Here is a 22,695-nt window from a genome sequence, read left to right as displayed (position 1 = left end):
GCCTTTTCACAGCTTCTAGAGGTTGCCCAGGAAGCCCCTTCCATGGTCAAAGCTAGCAACTGTGTTGAGCCTTCTTCATGCTGCACCATCCCTGTAAATCTGCCAGACTCCCTGTTCTACTCTTAAGAACCCTGGTGACTACTCTGTCCACCCCACCCCCATTAGCCCCAGACAACCTCCCTAGTTTTAAGTCAACTGATGAGCACCTGTAATACCATTTCCAATCTCAAGTGTCCTTTGTCTTGCAATACAATGAATCCACAGGTTCTCAGGGTTGGGATGTGCATGTGTTGGGGGTATCCTTCTGTCTATAATTGTTAAGCAACAGCTGGAAGTGACATCGGGGAAGAACAGTTTCAATGTCAAGTGACTGCCACTGTCATGTGATATGATCTAATATGCTTTTGGGGCTCTTAAATCAGTTAATGTTTTTTTTTGTTGTTGTTGTTGTCTTTAATTTGCTTTTGTTTGCTCCCTCTGTTCCAGAATCTGAGAGAACTCCTATGGTAGGAGGGGAGAATTTATATTCAAACATAAAAGGAAGTTAATATCAAGAAAATGTCAAGTTACCATCCTAACATAGGAGGGGAGGTGCACCTAGAAATTGAACTAGCCAAACTTGAACCTGTATGAACTTTGGGAACAAAATCATCCCAACCTGCGTAGCCTGTCCTCCCAAAGACCGATCCAACTGGACTGTCAGGAACGCAGATGTCGTCAGCTCATCTCTTGTGGCATTTGCTCCTTGCCTAGAGGAATGAAAGCAAAATACACATTACATGATCATTAAAACTATATTTGTATTTAAGTTTTACAACATTCTCATGTAGATATTCCCAGAAGACACTTAAGTTATTATGAAAGATCAAGAAACCAACTGAATTAATGACACAAACTGTCAAAATTATTGTGTTTGAAAGTATTAACACCAAGCCCTGAATTGTCCTGTGTGTTTTCTAGAACTATATATGTAGACATCTTTTATTGTCACTTTAAAGGCACCCATTAAACATAGCCTTTCATTGTTAGCAATATCAATTTTCCATGAGCCCTTCTTAAGAAACACCTCTGTGAGCCAGGAGCATGAGTGGAGGGGTAGCAGCTACGCGAGGTGATGGTCCACAGTGTGGGAGCTGTTATGCCCTAATTCTTGTTCACATATGTAGCTTCCCAAGTCTTCACTCCCTGCTTTTGTTAAAATAACTGCTTCACATTTTGTTTTTTATTCTGGAGAAAAAAAAATCCAACCAACTAATAGACAGTATCATCCAAATTTTGTCTTCATTTGCTCTTTTTTTCCCCTTTTGAATATTTCAACCAGCAAACTTGAAAAATACCACCAAAATTTTGCTGACACTTTAACAAGTCCTCCACTAATTATCTTGAATTTCTTTTCCTGTTCCTGCCAAAACTCCATGTTCCCATACACACAGATTCATACTAACTTCCTTTATGGACCTATCACCCAGAAGGGCAAGTATTTCTTCATAATCACAACACAATTCAGTTGCTCTTTGTTTGTTATTTTGCATTCTGTGTTCAGGGGGAAAGAAAGAAATCTACAAATTTGTGTATTCAGAAGTACATTTAATCCCAGTTTTCACCTTTTCACTCTGCCTCCTGGACTTAATGTATTATCTTCCTGTATCAAAATTACCATGTAAGCTCGAAAGTTGTTTAATTTGAAAGTCAGTCTTCAAGAGAACTCCTTATTTTCTAAATGCCTCCATATTACCTTTATAGAAGCTTTGAAGATCCACAAACCATACAATCTTTACAAATTTAAATATTTAACATCCATGGTTTTAGGTATTTAGCAAAGATGCTCAATATTTAGCAAAGATGCTCAAGTATGTTCAAACTTTAGATCTCAAAACATTCTCATTACATTACTGATGAGCACCTGTAATACCATTTCCAATCTCAAGTCTCCTTTGAGACTTTCTCACTCCTTCAAGTGGGGAAGAAGAAAACCAGATGACAACCTCCATCTTATCGCAAGGGTAGAAACTATTCATAATGTGTGCATTATCATTGTCTTCTTTTCCCTTTGAAGCTTGTGCAGTATGTGCCAACCTATCCTCCTCCTGAGTTATCTATCTTCACTTCATTTACCTTAAAAGAACCACTATCCACTTATGCTCACACAAAAATCCTGCGGGTCATCCTTGCCTCCGTCTTCTCTGTTCCCCATAACCACTCTTTCTGAGACAAACTTCTTTCTTTTTTTTTTTTAACCCCCTCCCCCAACTTTTTAAATTGGTGCATTATAGATATACATAGTGCTAGATATGGAAAATGAAAAACCCCAAGACAGTGTGGCATGGGAAAAGGGAATTAAAAAGAAAACCATACATTGATAGCTTTAATCTCTTTCGAGATAAATCCTTTCAGATGCTGGCCGCAGGTGGGGAGAAAGTGTCCCATCAAACCTAGAATGATAGTCTCTGGGAAGCTTTAATCTCTTTCAAAATAAATTCTCTCAAGGTGTTGGCCATAGACCCCCCCCCCCGCAACCCCCAAACCCAAATTCCTAAGTGGCCAAACAGACATGCTCACTCACCTCTCAGTATAACCTATATAAGCCCAAACTCCTCCTTTGGCCAGTGGCTCATTTTCCACCAGGAAAGTGGGTCCATCAGAGGCGCCTCACCCTGTTTCTGCATACCCTGTTACTGCATGAAACTTTGTTCCTGCATAAAAAGCTGAGATGATCCATGGACTTTGCATCTGGCCCAGTGCTAACACACACTAATGGGATTTGTTGTTACACATTGGTCCATGCACACAATAGAACAATGTCATCTGGCCAGTATCACTCCCAGCACTTTCCCTCTCCCTCCCCTCTTCCTACCCCTGGGTCCCCTTCCTCCACTGATCTCCCTTTGATTTCCATGAGATACCCCCACATTTTTCTTTTCCTTTTCCCCTCTAGTCTCCACATATGAGAGAAAACACACAACCTCTAACTTCTGAGTTTGACTTATTTTGCTTAACAAATAGTATAAACATGGGTATGCATGTCCCACTGAAGCATGATGACTTTAATTTTGTAGGATAAATAAGGAGAAGGGGTATAGCTGGGTCATATGGTAGTTCCTTGCCTAGTCTTTTGAGAAACTCCCATGCTGATCTCCATAGGGGTTGTACTAAATTACAATCCCACCAACAGTGTAAAAGTGTCCATTTTTCTCCACATCCTCTCCAGCATTTATTATCATCTGTACTCTTGATGATTGCTGAAGCCAGCTTCTTAACAGCTTGCAAATTTGTCTCATTCTTTCCATCCCTGAATTCAGTCCTCATTATCACTCAGCTGTATTAGCCCAACAATTCCCACTGGCCTTCTTGCCTCTAGTCTTCCCCCATCAATCCTTTCCTTAGATGTCAACTAGAGTAATTTCTCTAAAGGGAAAATCAATCATGTCATTTCCCTGTGCAAACTCTTCGAGTGGCTCCCAGTTCTCTGAAAACAAACTTTATCCTCCATAGCACGATTTACAAAGTCATTCACAAATTGGCTCCTTCTAATTTCTCTAGTTTTACTGCCTTTGCTCTCTAAATTTGCTCCAGCCATACATCTTAGATTAGATCATACGTTTCCCTGTATTTCTTGGACAATTTCCCTCTTCTCTTTTCTATCTGCCTCTATTTCTGCTCCCACTTAGCTGTCACTTTTAGGAACTTTTCACCAATCACCTTGGAGTAAGCTGAGGCGTCTGACTATAGTTCCCCAAAGGTCACTCAGCTTGGTCTTATCTTACAATCCTTTACATTACATTAAAAATGCCTGTCAAGCCGGGTGTGGCAGCACATACCTGTAATCCCAGCGGCTCTGGAGGCTGAGGCAGGAGGATTGCAAGTGCAAAGCCAGCCTCAGCAAAAGCGAGGTGCTAAGCAACTCAATGAGACCCTGTCACTAAATAAAATACAAAATAGGGCTGGGGATGTGGCTCAGTGGTTGAGTGCCCCTGTGTTCAATCACTAGTAACCGCACCCCCCAAAAATGCCTGTCAATCATCTGCTTCTCATAAAGCATAAGCTCTTCAGGGCACAGGTCATTTTTTGCTTGTTCTTTTCCATCACTGTATCTCCAGCAACTAGCCCAATGCCTTGCACATGAAGTATACAATAAGCACTTTCAAAAGATGCAAGGAATAACTACTCCACTTAAAATTTGTGACCCCATTTAGTCTGTTTAGTTATGTTCACATAGATATTTATGTGATTGTAAATTGTTATTGTCATAATGAATTATATTTTTTATACTTAAAATAGAATCAATGACTTGGAGGCTGAGGCAGGAGGATTCTAAGTTCAAGGCCAAACCCAGATAGTTAGCAAGGCCCTAAGCAACTTAGAGAAAGCCTTGTTTCAAAATAAAAATAAAAAGGGCTGGGAGTACTGCTCAGTGATAAAGCATCCTGGGTTCAACCTTTGGTTACTCCCCTGACCAAAAAAAAAAAAAAAAAAAGAATGAGAGAGAGCAAGAAAGAGGAACACAAGGAAAATCATGAAACAAAATGAAAGAAAAGTTAACTAGGAGTAATTGATTTTTTTTTTCCTATAAACATTGTGCTTTGCACAAACATTTCTAAATTAAAATTTTAGAAGACAAAACTGCAAAGTAAGGACATAATTCTATGGGACAGCTATACTCAGAACGAGAGTGGGAGAGACCTACAGATCAAGGCTTGAACATTGTTTTGTCAGTTACAACAGTTGTGATCTTGGGTGAAGTTACTAAACCTATCTGATCCCACTTGCTTTCTTTTTTGGTAAACCAGACAATATAAGGAAGTAAGTAGTACCTTGCTGTACAAACATGCTGCTGGTTGCTAGTAAGATGACCTATTTAGCTCTTAACCATATAAATTCATCTTGGGCAGTATATGGAGTGACAGTGGGGTTAGGAATGTCTCTGGGTGCAGTGGTTCTCATTAATAATTGTGTACATTAGAATCTCAGGAGTGCCACCACCTGAGATTCTGATTTATTTCATGTGGGGTGAAGGCATTTAGAGGTGTAAAAATTGTCCAAATTATTCCGGCATTCTGCCTGGTGTTTAGAACCACTTGATAAAGGCAGTGATCATCATGTACAAATCACTTGTAGATTTCGAGGCCTCACCCTTGACTCTCTAGAGTATTTTTGCAGAATCTGTTCTAATGAGTCAAAGGTGACACCTAAAAGTCCACATTTCTAAGCTCTAGCAATGCTTCTGGTTGCTAGACTATCTGTCTGTATCATCCCATCTCCTGAACTTGATGGGACTTGAGGCACTGAGCAGCAGGAATATTTGGACTTTGGGAACAGATGTGACTCTGTCATCTGGTGTGAGGGTTATTATCAGTAGAGACACGACATGCCTTAGAGACTGTCACTACCTTGTAAAGCCAAGGTAGGGTCTTTGTACTTTCTACCCATACTTTTCAGTTTTGTGATCTTTTTGGAGAATTAGTTTTCTTCCTGTCTTCTCAGCAGTATTATATTTTACCTAATAACAAGTTGGAGGATTTCATATTTTATAGGATTTATTTCAGAATCCCTATGCTTTGAAATCACCGGGCATAGGTTAGGCATATAAATTACTTGGTTGGACATTTGTTCCTTCTTCCTTGAGCAGGGCTTCTGAATAAAGTAAGTAAACCCAAGCTTCAGTTGACTCAAATCATTAAGCAAAACTTTGCAGATGGGGACCACGCTCGCATATTTTCTCCAATACTGTTATGAATTTCATAGAGACAAAAAATAGGGATGCATTACTTTGAGGTCTCTGGAATGTGTGATGGAATCACAAATTATTTCCCTGCATTCCCTGCCCCAGAGTATGCCTCACTGCAGTTTTCTGCAGCTCTAATCAGGTTGGGCGTCTGTGAATTTTATCAGTAAGACATGGTACCCAAAGCTGGCCACTAGAGGGTTAGCCTGCATATGAGATGAAAAATTCAACCACACATCCCATAAGAGGACAGTACCATTTAGGATATCAAAACTTTTTTCCTAGACTAGACAGGATGACTTTTATCTAACTCCTTCTGCTTGTGAACAGCAGATACCAGTCAGAAGCACATTCAAAAGAAAATATAATATGCATGTTGTACAAATCTCTCTGCGGGTAACTACAGGAGTATTCTATCCTGTACTGCATGAAATTTAATACTTTGGAGCAAAATCTAGCCCCTGTGGAACTTGAGCTCTTGTGAAAGTGATAAACTTACCACGTGTAGATAATCTGTCCTCTGTGATAAGTGTAGAGGATAATGTAGCAGTCACCACCATAGAATTCACCATAGGCGTTTGGGTCAATTTGGACCCTACCATTGTTTTCTACACGCCAAATCTGAAAGAAATGGAATAGACATACACTATTCAAATTTTCTTGATCTAATAATGATTTTTATAGGCTTTAAATTACTTTTAGTTTAGGTCTATTATTAAATAACTTTTAAATAATTTTTCTAACTAGTTTACAAACCAAACAAAGGGGAAAAGGTCAATCAAACTGGCAATTTGTTGACTTTTTAAGCATATCTATTTTTTTTAATTCCTTCACAGTATTTAGCTCAGTTCTGAGTCTGTTGATTAATAAATATCTATTATTTCATCAATTAGTTAAAATAACATGACACTGTAGTAAAGCACCAAACAATATCCAGCTTAGAAATGTATCTCCTAACTTTATAAGTAAGTATTTTTCATCAGCTATGAAATATTTTCTTCTTCTCTATGCATTAAGATATGAGACTGCTATTTTCTGAGGCAAGAGTTGGTAGACTAGGACCAAATGTGAATGTTGGTTCAGGGGACCAACAGGATTCATGTTGAAACCTAATCTCCCAATGTGATGACTTTGGGAGACAGGACCTTTGGGAAGTAATTAGATCCTGAGGGTGAATCTCTCATGAATGGAACCAGCGCCCTAATAAAAGGGAACCTAGAGACTCTCTAGCACCTTCTCGATCATGCAAGGACACAGTGAAAAGACAGCAGTCTATGAACCAGGAAGCAGACAACAACCAAACAGCCAATCCATCAAAACCTTAACTTTCAACTTCCCAGGCTTCAGAACTGGAGAAATAAATGTTTACTGTTTAAGCCCCAATCTATGCTATTTCTGCTATAGCAGCCTGAACAGATGAAGACAGATGCCAATATCATGCCTTCCATTTTTAAAAGGCACAACACAGGCATAAAACTGAAAAGATCCAACAGGGGATAAAAGTAGACAGAACCTCCTCATCTTCATCACAGATTAAAGACACTCCAAGTTGGAAAGATGAGAGTTGTAGAAACACCAATGAGTTACCAATCAGACTGCCAGATCACCGCATGTACACATGCTTGTGCACATGCGCACATCCTCCTGCCTGGGTCCAGGAAAGGAGCCGGGCAGCACCTGGATTTGAAATATGGAGATGAGCAAGTGGAGAAGAACAGAGTAGTGCTTTCAGAGAGAAGTGGGAAGGTGGGAAGAGAGTGGAGGAGAAGCAGCAGCATCACCCACGAAACCCAGGAGCCTAGACAGTCACTGGATTTCAGCAGTCCTGAGGTAGCATAGGAGGGCATCTCAGAGGTGCTGCGGTCTGAGATGGAGACTGCATCAGGGACACAGTTGGTTAAGGGCCCTGTGACCATACCACCTGTGCTAAGCACCACAAAGGATGTCTGAGCAGGAGATAATCCCAGACCCCGAAGTTAATAGCCCTCCGATGATGGCCAAGATTGACACATGACCTCCTTTGTCATGGTTCTGTGTAGCTTCGATTCACATTTTATGTCTTTGAGAAGAAGGAAAATTATTCTTAAAGTTTTTGACTACATAGTTTGGTCCTAGGACTGTGGTAAAATGTTTTAACTCCTGTCCTCAAGGAACTGCTGAAAGGTCTAGGAGAAATCTGTAAGTAAATGAACAACTCTGTGATACTTAAGTGATAAATCCGGTGGAAAAGATCACTTATAAGTTGAGCACTGAGAAAGGCTGAGGGAAGGCTTCTCAGAAGAGCCACAGCTAATGATAGGCTGGAGCTGCCAGGGAGAGTGGGAGGTTAATCAGACAGAGGGAGGAGTGGGGACGCTGCTAGAAAGCCAGGGGAAGAGTCAGAACCCCAGGCACTGAAGGGTGAAGAGAGAGGGGAGCAAGGGTCAAATTGCTGAAAGCCTCACAGGCCCAGCCCAGAGAGATGATTTCAGACAGACTGAGAAAAACTATGAAAATATTTTAGAAGGGAGTGACATCATCCAGTTCTCATTTAGACAACTAAAGAGTGGATTGAGTGTGAAGAGATTTTCAGCAGTTTTTAAAATCTAAAAGGGAATGATCAACAAACTCAGTTTGAATACTCGAATAATTATCTGTTTTTAGCACACATGCATGCTCAATTTGCTGTTATAAATGCCTTCGATCTACAGCCATACCACCCTGAACACACCCGATCTCATCTATAAATGCCTCCAGTGTGAGGAGGGAGGGAAAAGTAATGGTAGATATTACACTCAAAGCAACAAACCCTCACTGCACAACCCCAGAAATGGGCTTTCTGGGAGAAAGAACTGTTCTGGACATGGAAACAAAAATGCTATGTTCTGTTCAGATCTCTAAGACAGTCATGAGGTGAACTTGCACAAACCACCTAACTTCTCAGGATCTCAACATATACGTATGCAAAATGGGTAGTGAAGATCAGACCTTATCTTTTCCAGCTTTAATTACCATGATTTCGAGTACCATCTTGGACCATCTTTATTACTAAGTAAGATTCACATCTTAAAATGTTTGCAGTTTCCTATATTATATTACATCTATTACATACATCATATTACAGATATTATATCATAAAGCTATATGGTCTCACACATGCTGACATAAATGGGCTTGATAAAAACAAACAAAATCAGGTACACAAATACCTCTACTTTGCCAGAACCATCATCCACCATGTTGTGCTGGGCTGCCATCTGCGGAGAGCTGTGCAATTTTGAGGCATCAAATGGAACTTGTTTTATCCGAGCCACTCTCTCTGTGACATATACTTTCCCAAAGCCATTGCTCTGGTCTTTATCTTTCCAGTCCTTAAAGAACTGTTTGAAGATTGGTGTTTCACCTCCTTCTGGAAGAACCTGAATCTGAAATTTAAAATAGCAACCACAGTATTAGATAGGAAAACAAGAGATCATGGAATAACGTTAGTAATAGAGAAAGAATGAAAGAAATGAGACTATTGTCCGGGTTTCTGTGATTACAGATGTAAATTTAGAAGCCTGTGAAGCTAAAATAATCCAAGCCTGCTTTTTCTCATAATTAAAATAATTGCCACTGAATCTGAATGTTTGAAATAAGAATCATTCATATGTAATCACTATAATAGTCCCCAAAGTTTGGCTGTCTGCGTTAGGTTCACAAGAGAGCTGTGACCTGGAAGAAATTATCACATTGTTTCACATGTGTCAGAACATAACAATGAAGATGATAGCTGAGGCTGAGAGATTCAGAAAGGAAAAAGAATAATCAGCCAGTGTCTAAGTTGATCTTGATGATGACAAATACTATTTGGGTATTAGCCCAGCTCTGTATAACCTGCTCTAAGGGACAAATGATTAGTGCTTTAAGCTAAATCTACTGTGTTTGATTATCCTGACTTAAAGGCTGTGAAGCAAGTGAGTGGGCTTTTCCTCCTCTTGCAGCCCTAAAGGTCTGACCTGCAGTAACTGCAGAATCCTCTCCACCACACAGATAAAGTATTAGGGGCATAAGACACAAGAATGCACACACAGGTGGAGAAAGCCCTCGTACACATATATTACTTTTGAGTAAATTCTTCTGTGAGTTCTGTGGAGATGTCATGACTCCCATGTAAAAATTTTTTTTCCTGTCAATTCATTTTCACACATACTTGGGTATTGGTGGAATAATTCATTTGCTCTAGAAATTCTTCAGCTGTCTTCATTGCAGCCTTCCTCTCCTGGGGATTGGCATCTTTACCTAAAATAGAAGGTAAATTAAAGAGAAAATTTCAGAGAGGAAAATATTATATGATGAAGAAATGCATGTGTACCAAAAAAATGAACACAATTTTAATTTAAGTATCACAGTGCCAGAATGGCAATTCTTAAACTTTAAATTTAGTACATTAAAAATATTTAGTAATATAGTAATAAACAGTGCTTGTGAAGAGATTCTTTTTATGCTGTCCAAGTGCTTTAATTCCATAATCCCTGCTAAATGATGCTAGGAGGAGGAACATAGCAGCCTTATAGGTGAGATACTTACAGATCATTTCTCAAAAAGGCAGACTAGTTTTAAAAAAATCAAAAAAGATGTTTTATTTGTCCTTCCAAGGAAATAGCTACACATCTGAGATGCAGCATCAAAGTCAATGGCATCTTTTACCTTTCCATACGAAAATCTGCTTTGCAGCACCATGGTCTAAAATAAAGCATTCTTCAGAAAGCAGCATTGCCATGGAGAAGGGGTTTTCTTCAGCCACCACAGTCACTCTCATGGATCCACTTGCATCTGAAACCTAATACAAAGACCAGGAGCTCCATGGTTTTATTTTGGGCAGATACAAATATTCTAAAATTACATTATGGAGATGGTTGCATAACTCTGTAAATGTAATGAAACTTAACTGTCTACTTTAAGAGCATGAACTTCATACACTAACCATGACAAAGAGACAAAGCATTCATGAGTTCAATACCCCAAAAGGTTTTTTTTTTTTTAAGGTCTTTGGAAATAAAAGAACTACTAATGAAGTGTTAAGCTTTGACACTAGTTAAAACATTAGAAAAGAATTAACGGCTAAGGTTTATTGAGATTCTTACATGTACTAAGCATCTTGTAATGAACTTAACATAATCATTTCATTTCAAATTTAGAGCAAGCTTTGCAAGTAGGTAATGATCTTACATGCACTGCATACACTAAAAAAGGTGACACATAAACATTCACTCAGACCACAGTTACTGAGTGCTACTACATGGCAGGTTCTGTGCTAAAGGCCTTGATGGACTCTAGTTTATGGTACAGACTTTAGCATAGGTGCTGCAATTTAAGCATAGTCTGTGAAAATTATCAAAGCAAACAACTTCTATCATATTTGGAAGTAGGACTTTCTTGAATTTGCAGGTCCTACAAAATCAAAAGCAATATCCATGTGTGGATCAGAACGCACCAGTTCCCAAAAGTTAGCTTATTGGCTATAACCACCTGGACACTTGTTAAATATGCAGATTCCAGGGCCTTCCCTAAATCAGTCGTGGAGTTTTGCAGCACCAAGGTAGAGTTTGAATTCTGCATTTTTAGAAAGCACCTGAGGTGATTCATCTTCACTGTCTTTTTTAGCAACCCCAAATTATTTTTTAATAGATTTTATATTTCAGATGTGTGCAATGTGTTGTAGTTCCACTAGAGGGAACTATGGTTCAGGATTAACATTTGCCCTTTTAAAAACATTAATCCATAATGTTGTTCAAGAGGGTATAGTTTTGATTGATGATGTGAAGTAAATGATATTTTTTAGGCTGACAATGTTTTTAGAGAAAGTAATTAAACTACAGACTATTTAGATAATAATTTCTGTATAACTCATGTTAAAGTTATCAGTATTGAGCAGCAATGATGATCATATTTTCCTTTGCCATATAGGAAGGAAAAAATCCACTTCCTCATTATAAAAAGCAAGTTTATGCTACACAAGTAAAATTATAGTGTTTCTGGGGCTGTGGTTGTGGCTCAGCAGAGAGCTCTCACCTTGCAAGGCACTGGGTTTACTCCTCAGCACCACATAAAAGCAAATAAATTTTTTTAAAAAATAAAGCTAAAAAAATACTATAGCGTTTCTGAGCTAGAAAATCATTTATGGAGCAGCAAAAAGTTCCTTCCTGTTAAAGAAGAAAAAAAATACTACATTCTGCAGGGAGATTATGATCTGTTCTGAATTATTTGCTTAGAAAGTTGGAAGCGGAGGAAACATTTTAGCAACCTGCTTAACTGGTTTGTTTTGGGTTTTTTATTATCCTCATCAGCCATAAAATTTTAAAAATTATATAGTTGGAAGGTACCTGAGTAATTTTCTAATATAATATCTGTGTGTATCTGTCTGTTTCTGACCCTCTCCTCAGATAAAAAAAAATTAAGACCCAGAATAGTTATATCTTGCCCATGGTCATGTAGCCAGAAAGCTGACATAGAACCAGGACTGTCAGTACCCAGGAGAGGGCTGGTTTTACCCTGATTCCTTACAGCTGATTGATTTGAGAGCCTCGCCCTCCTGTAACAAGGAAAGCCTTTATTTGGCTAGAGAGGGCATTTTAAATAAGTTAAAATCTTATAATTTTATCAAGAATTTACAAGAAAAAGCTTACAAAATGTTGTATTCCATAAAGAAAACTTATTTTTGAGTGCAATATATCACAATTTTTGTTGTAAACTAGTAGAATAACAAATCTAAATTATGTGAGTCACAGCAGTAAGTCCATTTATTTGCTGTTTTTAATGAAAATAGCAAAAAGTAATAAAAATGATAATTTTAACAAATATGCAAAAGCAAGAAATTGATGGAACCTCCACATGTATGTGGGCAATGAGGAGAGTCATGAACTACAGCAGAGTCCTCCATACAGGCTCCACCCCCATCCAGCCCAGTGAAAACCACCGATCTGCTTCCAGGGAACTCACCATGTAGAGCTTGGCCATCCTTCTGTTACTTATATCTGCTATGGTGTCGTCATCATTGTCTCCATCCGGAAGCTCTGGTTTTGTCCCTAAAACCTGGAAAAAGTGAACAGCATGAAAGATAAAGTTCTATCACTAAAGAATGCAAAGTTTAAAAGTCAACCATTTTGCATTTATAAAGACATCAATTATAAAACACTTGAATTTTAAATCACCAGGCTCACACATTTCTCATCAATTCACACAGCATCAGTTTTTCCCCATGGGTCAAATCAGCCAATGGCACTAAGTAAACAAACACTGAGTTTCTTGGGTAGTGATGAGAATCTCCAAGAAAGCAGTATTTAATCCATTCTTTGCATATATAATGCAATCAAAAAATGCAAGTAATGTGTTGGGTAAAAAAATACATTTGAGTTTTGGAACCAGATAGGTGTTCTATCAACAGATAAATAGATAAAGAAAATACAGTATATACATACACAAAGGAGATTTACTCAGTCATAATGGAGAAATGCAAGGAATTTTAAAAGGGGAAGAGGGGAATTTCATGAAAATAAAAGGGAGACCAATAAAATAGCGGAAGGGGATTGAGAGGGAGGGTAGAGAGGAGGGTGTGGGGAAGTCCTGGGCAAAGGAATCTACTAAACTATGGTATGTTGAATGAACCACAATGATTCATATGTGTAAATCATATATATCTCACACATATATATACATACATATATATAATGTACTAATTAAAATAACAATGATAGAAGGAAGATCAGTAGAGTAGAGCAAGCAGATCCAGGGAGGGAGGAGGGGCAAAAAAAAGGAGAGTCCTGGGGAATGAGGAATATGGCATAATGAATCCCTATTAATTATGCCTAATTACAATGCACCAATAAAAAAGGAAAATACAATTGATTCTGCTTTAAATTTTATACTAAAATCACAAAAATATGTCTCTCGGCATTTTAATTAATTCATTAAGTAACTGAAACAAATACCATAGAACGCTAAGAACAGAAACAAAATATAAACTTGTTCGAAATAATGTGATTTTTAATAATACAGCCATAAACTCAAGTTCAGAAGTGGAAAGAAGTCATTTATTTAGATTCAATAAATATTTAATAAAATAAATTCTTTGCATAATGCATTTCATACTCAATATCTCCTGTAATATATTGCATTAAAATATATGCCATTGAATATCAAATAACAATAAATGTATATAAATCTTATATAAGTATGGGTACAGTCTCAAGTTTGAAAATGCACCAACTTATCCTCTGGGAATATGACATCCTTTTACCCAATAACAACAAAGAAATGTTTTAATTCTCTTGCATGCTAAATGATTATAACATAGGTTTTCTTTTTCCCTAAAAGTAAGATCATAACAAAAAGTAAAACACTTGCAACCAAAAACTTTTTGGTTTTGCTTTTTACATTTGTAGTTTGGTAGAATAAGTTATAAGAACCATCAAAGCCTCCTTAGGTACCCTTTGTAATTTTCCTCCAACCAAGACAGGAGATTGGAATAAACAATTTGGGTTAAGGACATATCTAATACTGGGAAGTCTCACAGGGGGCCAGCTGAGGCTAGGATTTTGAGCACACTCTAACTTTTAATTTTCAGATAATTCCCATATTTCTCAGGTATTTTAATTAGCCTCACAAAGGACTACTGTGTACTAGGGAATTGAACCAAGGGACTCTGAAAAACAGGCTTAATTCCAGGGCAAAGGGTTATGGTTATATTATCAGGTATCTCTAAGGATCATTTAAAAACTCAGTTCAACAACCATGCATTTACTGAACTCCTCACTGGGGAATATAAATGAGTTCCCAACCATCTTGCCCAACCCTTAAGGATTTTACACCCTGCCTAGAAAGAACAAAATAACTACACATGTTCACTTTATAAACCGTGCCATACATTTTGATCTTTGAAATAAACAGTCAATACAGCTTTTCTTTTTCTTTACAGGCAGGATCATGCCTAAATTCAAAACATTTTTATTTAAGGTTGCCATGTGATTGGGATTTCTCTCATATAGTCTTGTGTGTAGAATAACATATAATTGACAAGATAAAGGGGTAAGAAAACAAAGAAGCTTTAATTTGAGAGTGTTTCATAAAAACATCATTGACTACTGGGCAGTGAGGTGATAAGCAACTCAGTGAGACCCTGTCTCTAAATAAAATACAAAATAGGGCTGGGGATGTGACTCAGTAGTTGAATGCCCCTGACTTCAATCCCCAGTATAAAAAAAAAAAAAAATCATCGACTGATGCAGTCATGGCTTGTCACTCAAGCTTGGAGCCCTTTGTCTTTCAATTATTTCCTGTAGGTTTCCATTTAAAAGTGTCGTGACTGTGAAACACATTTCACAATGTACACGTGAAAACATATCACATTAAATAAATACAAGTTTTACTTTCAATCACACCTCCATAAATTTGAAAAAAATTTTAATCAAAAAAAATTTACATCTTATATCTGCAACTGTAGTTCTTAAATTTCCATTTGTTCAAGCAACCTCTGGGTAACTTGATAAAATACAGACTCCCAACTGCCAGTTATGAAGTTAGTAAGTTTAGGATGAGGACCAGGAATCTGTATTCCAGATGATTCTGAACTGGGTGCTTATTTATACAGAGCTAAAACTCCTCTGTCTGGATACCAAGGCTTCTCTAAAAGCTGGGTATTATCCACCTGTGTTATTTATCAGCCTTCTCTCCTTAGTCCCTTTCTCTAATCGAGCTGATGTTCTCAGTGTCCCTTGTGGGAGCCTTGCCCCTTACTTCCCCTGGGCTTTCCCTAATGCTAGATTCAAATTTCTACTTAGGTTGACTGGGTATAGCAGAAGCAAAACTGAGCAATTAGTCTTTGGTTGGCTCAGGTAATTATAATTAAAACCATAATAGTTACTGTTGGTTGAATGAGTCACACACTGGATCAGGAGCTCTAGACACATATCATCTCATCTTTATAAGAGCTCCCATGTGCTAGATACTGTTAGCCCAATTTTACAGAAAAGGGTGGTGATGCTCAAAGAGGTAAAATGACAATTTCACAGAGCCGAGAAGTGTTACAGTCAACATCTTCATACAAGTTACTCTAATGCCATTTCACTAACCCTCAGAAGAACTGACTGAGTAATTCCCTAAATCAAGGAAAATTGGGCAAGCCTTTTAAATGGGCAAAAGATTATTTCCTTAGATCTGTGCCTGGTGGACCCTTCCAATGACCTAAGGCTATAGGCATCTGAACTTTTCCCTTAACTTATTTTCTAGTTCAGTAAAAGGTGGATGGCATCTAAAAAAGTTAAAAAATTTTTAGTTATGGATGGATACAATACTTTTATTTTATTTTTTTAATGTGATGTTGAAGATCAAATCCAGTGCCTCACACATGCTAGGCAAGTGCTCTACACTGAGCCTCAACCAGAGTCCTCAAATTTTTTTTTTCACAGAAATGCACAGGGATTTTGTATGGTAGAGATGAAAGTAATTTATGCCCTGTACATCTACTAGAAAATTAATATCAATACTGTTGTCCTGTATCTGCTCTTTTAATTCTTCTTTGAACTAGTTAAAATATCTTACTGTTTCCCTTATTAACACATGAGTTACATATGATATTTGTTGGTTTTTTTTGAGAGAATTTTTTTAATATTTATTTTTTAGTATTCGGCAGACACAACATCTTTGTTTGTATGTGGTGCTGAGGATCGAACCCGGGCCGCACGCAAGCCAGGCGAACGCGCTACCACTTGAGCCACATCTCCAGCCCACATATGATATTTGACTACAATCACTCTATATTTGTATGAGATACATGATTTACTTTTTTGAAAACTACCCTTTTATATACAGTATTGCTTTTGTCTAAACCACATATATTGGAACGTATTGATATATTTGTTGCCTTTCACTGGATGTTATATGTATTCAATTAAAACTTTTAGTGCCATATGTGCCATGCCACAGGCATTTCTTGAGTTTTATTTAACAGATGCTTACATATTGCAAGGCACCTTTCCAGGTGCTTTCCATTTATTAAGTCCTTTCATCTTCATAGCAATCCCCTGAGTTGGCACAGTTACTATCCCCTTTCACGCACGGCATAACAGGCTAAGTACTTTACCCAAGGTCACACAGCTAGTAAGTGACAAACAGAATTGGAACTCTGTGCCAAAATATGTATTCCTAACTAATTCACCTCTTGCTTCCTCTGCCAAAGCCCTTCTTGATTTATATCATTTAGCATCTGAAATAAGTAGAAGTTCTCTCAGAGCAGAGATGGTACAGGGATGATGTTCATTCTCCCATTCAGACTGACCAATAGCAGCAATTACACCATGCAGCACACATTCTGTTCAGAATGGTGTGGCTTTCTGCAACCCCTAGTTCCTTCTTCTCCCTGGTCTTCTTAGTCTAAACTCTGGAAATGTTTAGCAACAGAAGACATTAAAGAAGTTAGAAAGTTGTAGAAATATAATTTTGTTTTCTGACTAAATCAACCTTCTTTTCTGCTACTTACTCTGCCTACAACAAGAGTTCAGTTCAAAGTAAATCAGAAGAAATGAGTATTAAATAACTAGAGCAAACGAAGAATTCTAGCCTCAGATAAACAATTTTGTGGCTTAAAATCTCTTGATTTTCCTGGCCTGCCTATGTCAGGAGTATCCTTGGTGGTTTTATTTATTTATTTTTTTTCTCTTATATGACCCAGGGTGGTTATTTTTCTTTCAGAACACAATACCTATGTGAAAAAATATTTTTTAAATAAAGGACCAGGAAGTTAAGCACAAATTGCTATACCCTTTCAATCCTTATTCACATTGTATTTTTTTTTAATTTATTTACTTTTAACCTTTTAGGCACCCCTCCTATTTTGGACATGAAATTTCAAAACTTAAAACTCTTGGTGGTTCTCAACATGAGCTTTTCCTAATTTATAAAAACAAGCAAGATGTTTGCCCACATTATACTCAGTATTTGAAATGCATCAAGAAAAGAGAGATAATATGTGACCTAGAGAAGGATAATATATAATTCAAAACTCCAGATCACTGTGCATAAAAATGTTCCAAGTTGCTGTTGAATCCCATTAGCACAGAGGGTCTTAAGTGCTTCTTGAGAACTCTGATAAGACCAGTAAGTACCATGATGAAACTAGCTTGATAGATTAGGAAAACTGGCCTGAGAGAACTTAGGAGTTTGCCCTTAGATCATCTCATAAATACTACAGCAAGGATGTAAATCCTGAGTTTTCTCAACTCCAACTTAAGAGCTCCTTATGTACAAAAAGAGGTATCCTGTTCTTATCTTAATCATTTTAGTGTGGATGGCTTTCCTTCTATTTTCACCATAAGCACAGCAAACACTAAGATTCCAAGAGCAAACATTTTAACTACTCAGTAATTTCTCTTATTTTTCTTCCCTACCTGAAAAACAATCAGTAGATTGCAAGCATATGGAGCATAGAAATAAATTGCAAATGTGAAGCGAGGCCTTGTTGGTATGGTATATTTACCTGCTGCAAGGCATTTTGTGTCTTAGGTAGACAAATATTTGATAATAGGGAAGATCCACACTGATAGAAAACCCAGGCACTTCTGAGGAAGGGCTGTGTCCCCCTGTTGCCAGCTCCACCCCATCTGGACATGAGATCCCAGCCTTTGCTCTCTGCTCTCTCAAGTGATGGGCTTCCCTGACTCTAAAGCACTTTGTCTCTTTAGTGATACAGCAAATGAAGAGAAATGTGATAATCAGGTAGAGAGTGAAGGTATTTTTGAGGAAGGAAAGCATGTGATCTGATACAGAAGTTTGGATACAAGGACCAGGTGTTGGCAAGAGAGTAAGCTATCCAATCACCACATGCACTGCTCTCAACAGAACTTTCTGCAGCAATGTCTGTATCTGCACCTTCCAGCACAGTTGTCATTAGCTAGTTCTTGCAACTGAGCCCCTGAAATGTGGCTAGTACAGATGAATAGCTGGATTTGAGAAAGTTGACTTATAAGTCATTCTAACATAGAAAGCTAACTCACAAGTTATTAGAATATCTCAGCCAGAACATTAACTTACGAAACCAGAGCAGTTGCCACTGGCTGCATATTAGAACCATCTGGGAAGTAAGAAAAGAGAATGCCAAGGTCTGCATGAGATTCTGGTTTGTTTATTGTGATGACCAAGCACTGTACGTTTGAAGTCTGCTCAGTCTCATTTGGAGATATGATTCAAGTGTTGGTGTCATCAGCTTTGCCAACCTAGTTCACACATCACAACCATCACAGCAGGTCAGCCAAGCACTCCTGATGTTCACATTAGTTTCCATAGCACATGTCCCCTGGATAAGTTATCAGGGTCTGGTAGTCTGGAAACTGCTTCAGAGCAGACCTTGGGAAAAGATTTTAGATCTTTTCTGGTAAGACCTCAAGCCCATTTTGGACATTTCTTTCTGGCAACATTTGCCTTTGAGTTTCCTCATTACTGTGGATCACTCCCTTGTCTTTTTGACACACCCTTCATCTAGAGTGGGCTAGAGAGTGTACAACTGTGAGGCTCCGTGGTCCTGTTTCCACACTGAAAATGGTGAAATAACGAATACCACCCAATTGATATGAGTGAAATAATGTATATAAAGGGATTCCTACAATCACTGGTATATCATCAGAACTCAACAAAAGCTAAGTTTTCCATATTTCTTCACTCTTACATATGTAGAGTCCAACCTTCCCCTATTCAAAGCATTTTTTTCCCTCTTTGACATGACCCTGCATATCCCTGATATGCTTCTTTGTGTTACAATTCCACCATTGAACTTCTTACATACATTTCATGATGGACTTACATTTTCTTGTTATTTGCTCTTATCCTGATTGACTGATTTCATCAAGCAGTCTATTGTGACAGTCTATCTATCCACTGATTTCATCAAGCAGTCGATTATGCCAAGTGAAATAAGCCAGTCCCTCCAAACCAAAGGCAGAATGTTCTCTCTGATATGCAGATGCTAATGTGCAATGGGGGGTGTAGAGAATAAAAGTTCATTGTATTAGACAAAGGGGAATGCAAGGAAGAGAGAGGGATGGGAATTGGAAAGGCAGTAGAATTAATTGGACATAACTTCATATGTGAATACATGACCAATGTAACTCCATATCATGTACAATCACAAGAACGGGAAGTTATATTCCCTGTATGTGTAATACATTAAAACACATTCTACTGTAGTATATAACTAAAAAGAACAACATCAACAAAAAAGAATGTAGGCTCTGAAGGAAGGCTGCCTGACTGTGATTCACTGATCTCTAATTCTCATTCCCATCTGGACAAATTATGTAGCCTCTCTTTATAGATTTCTCATCTATAAAGTAAGGATGGAGCAGACCCTCTTGGGCTCTGCCCATACCTCTCTTGTTCTACCTAGAGGCCATCTGTACCTTGTATCTTAAAGGGGTAAGCTTTCTCCTCTCTGTCTGATGGCATCATCTAGCCACGAGGTCGAACATGTCCACCACAAGGCATGCTGGGGCTTCTGGAAAGTAAACATCCAAAGAATGACTCTCTAGCAGTGAGGGAAGGGAGTTACTGGCTAAATCCTGTAGCTACCTCAGCCTTCCAATTCTCAAGGGTGCTCCACAGTTTCTGAGGGCCCCTCTGGGACTGAGCCCCTGGGTCCTGCCACATTAAATCACTTATCACACTGTGTTCTCAGTTTACCTCCAGCTGGTGCTTCCAGAATCAACTCCAAATAACAACCTGCCCAAATACTTGTCTCAGAGTCAGCTTTGGGAAGGATTCAACCCAAGACAGGTGTTATAAACGTATCCACATACAGGATTATTGTAAGAATTAAAATAACTCACCCTACAAAATGCATAGAAGGGTGCATGCAGGTCATATGGTAAACACTGAATATTTGTCATGGCAGTGGGTGTTACCTCCACTACTGTGAGTAAAATCCATTTCCTGGATCATGAAATTCCTGTGTCAATGACAAGTATTTGCATGGTATCAAGAAAAATGCATCTCAAAAGATTAAGAGTGAACAGAAAATTCAGTCTACTAGTGAGCCATTTGCCTTTACCCTGGGAAAACACAAGATGAGAGAAATAATGCCATCACTTAGCAGTGCGGTTCCTTGACAGTGAATGTCAACATTGAACTGCAGTGCATCTGATGCTTGCTTCAATCCACCTCCACGATCTGACTTCATTTTTTTTTTTAATAGGGGCTTGCTTTTAGTTTATTCATTCACTATGGCATTAATATTTAATTTCTCAGTTATGCATGGTATAGGACTTCATATGCTAATATATTAGTAGGGATTTTACTTGTTTGTATATAGACACTAACATATTTCCTTTTTGGTAGTACATTTTTTTTCAGAATTAGTTAAAAAATATGGGATTATCCAAAACTAAGAATTTCTACAAGTTTCCTTTAAGCAGAATACTATATTTACATGAACAAGCCATGCTTTCCTCACAGTCATTTTAAAATCTTTTTTATAAATGCATTTTTTTCAAAACAATGTGACTTTAAAGTTTCAATGCATTAAACACCCTTGTGACCAAATAGCAATTCTAATTGCTAATAACCCTAATTTGCACAAGTATTGTCAATATAACCCACTGCAACATACTATGATCCTTGGCTCTGAAAAGGCAATATATTTAGAAGCATAATTTAGATAGTCTCCATTTCAGGGAGTCCTCTCCAGTATACAAGCCTATTTCCTCATGATATTAAATGAATACACATTATACAATAAAACTAAGGATAAGAGAATTACTGGATCTTGAAAACTCAACCTTTTAATAACTGTACTTGGCTAATTTTTAATAAGATGTTAGAGGAAAACAATATAAATCAATATTATTGTCTATTATTATATACTTAAAAACTATTAATTTACAAAATTAATGTAAGAAATTGTAAATCATTGATAAGTAATTTTTCCTTTTGATATCTGAATTTGACAAATTCTTAGCACATGGGATAAAAAATGATCTAAAATTGCTGAAAAAAGTTTTATTAGTCTTTATTATGTATTATCATTATTATTATAACAAGAGAGAGCAGAAGCTTGCCATCCTAGTGTAATATTTATGTTAGCTTATCTAGTTTAATATTTATTTTAGTTTATCATAGTTTTTAAATATGTATTTTGTGGGGCCAGGTTCCATCCCTCTCCCCTGTACTGTTCATTCAGTCTTGGAATTGCATTATCCTATTGCTATTTTCTCACTTCCAATGCAAACTAAAGGGGAAAGTTCCTCATTCAGAAATGATTACCAAGTGATATAAATTTGAACTGATTATATCAAAGTGGTACCTTATCAGTAAGGTCACAAGTCTTCATGTTGAACTTTGGTGTGACAAAGAGGAAGGTTATTTGAAATAGTTATCACTTTATTGCAGCATATGGTTAACTAGCTTACTCTACACATTTTTCATCTTTGTTCAGAAAAAACTTCTCGAATCAGACAAATCAGTGGGAAACAAACAGGCATCTAAATTCAATGCTAGCCTTGAACAGCGCTGGGCCATAAATGGTAGATATAAACAGCTGTAGCAACTACAGTGTTCTAGAAAGGGTCGCAAGTTTGCAGCAGGTACTAATTGCCACTATAATTAATTGGCTATCAAGTGTGTACTAAGTTTTGCTGCTATAAAGGAAGATGGAAGAAATGATTTAATTGCAATGCACCAAAAAGAAGAAAGGGAAAGATTCCTGTTTACAGGCATCCCTGACATGTCATTTATTCCATATATGTAATGCAGATCAGAACTAATCTAGAGAGTGGCAAATATTTTGGATCCCTTTTACTTAAGCATCTTTGAATGGTAAACCTGTCAATAGACTTCCTAATCCATCTGGCTTTCACATGTGACTTCAATCAGATGACAAATTCTGATCAGTATTTCCTGTGTACCAGGCACCATGCAACATAAATAGAAGATTACAAAACATTTAAGTCATTGTTCACTTTCTCAAGAACTTT

The 22,695-nt window shown here is 37.6% G+C and overlaps 1 protein-coding gene across 1 annotated transcript in view; it reads right to left on the bottom strand.

The window, feature by feature from the left end:
• Scin (scinderin) overlaps window positions 1-22,695 on the bottom strand; it is a 75,582-nt gene that overhangs the window by 16,438 nt on the left and 36,449 nt on the right. Inside the window, exons 5-10 of the mRNA XM_026408303.2 lie at window positions 12,683-12,775; window positions 10,391-10,523; window positions 9,894-9,982; window positions 8,911-9,126; window positions 6,222-6,343; window positions 659-749 (exon numbers count right to left, since the gene is read on the bottom strand). Of these exons, the coding sequence (XP_026264088.2) occupies window positions 659-749; window positions 6,222-6,343; window positions 8,911-9,126; window positions 9,894-9,982; window positions 10,391-10,523; window positions 12,683-12,775 (744 nt within the window). The remainder of the gene's footprint in view (window positions 1-658; window positions 750-6,221; window positions 6,344-8,910; window positions 9,127-9,893; window positions 9,983-10,390; window positions 10,524-12,682; window positions 12,776-22,695) is intronic.

Source organism: Urocitellus parryii, chromosome 3 (assembly GCF_045843805.1).
Source record: "Urocitellus parryii isolate mUroPar1 chromosome 3, mUroPar1.hap1, whole genome shotgun sequence".
Lineage (NCBI taxonomy): Eukaryota > Metazoa > Chordata > Mammalia > Rodentia > Sciuridae > Urocitellus > Urocitellus parryii.
This window is presented reverse-complemented; position numbering and strand designations above follow the sequence as displayed.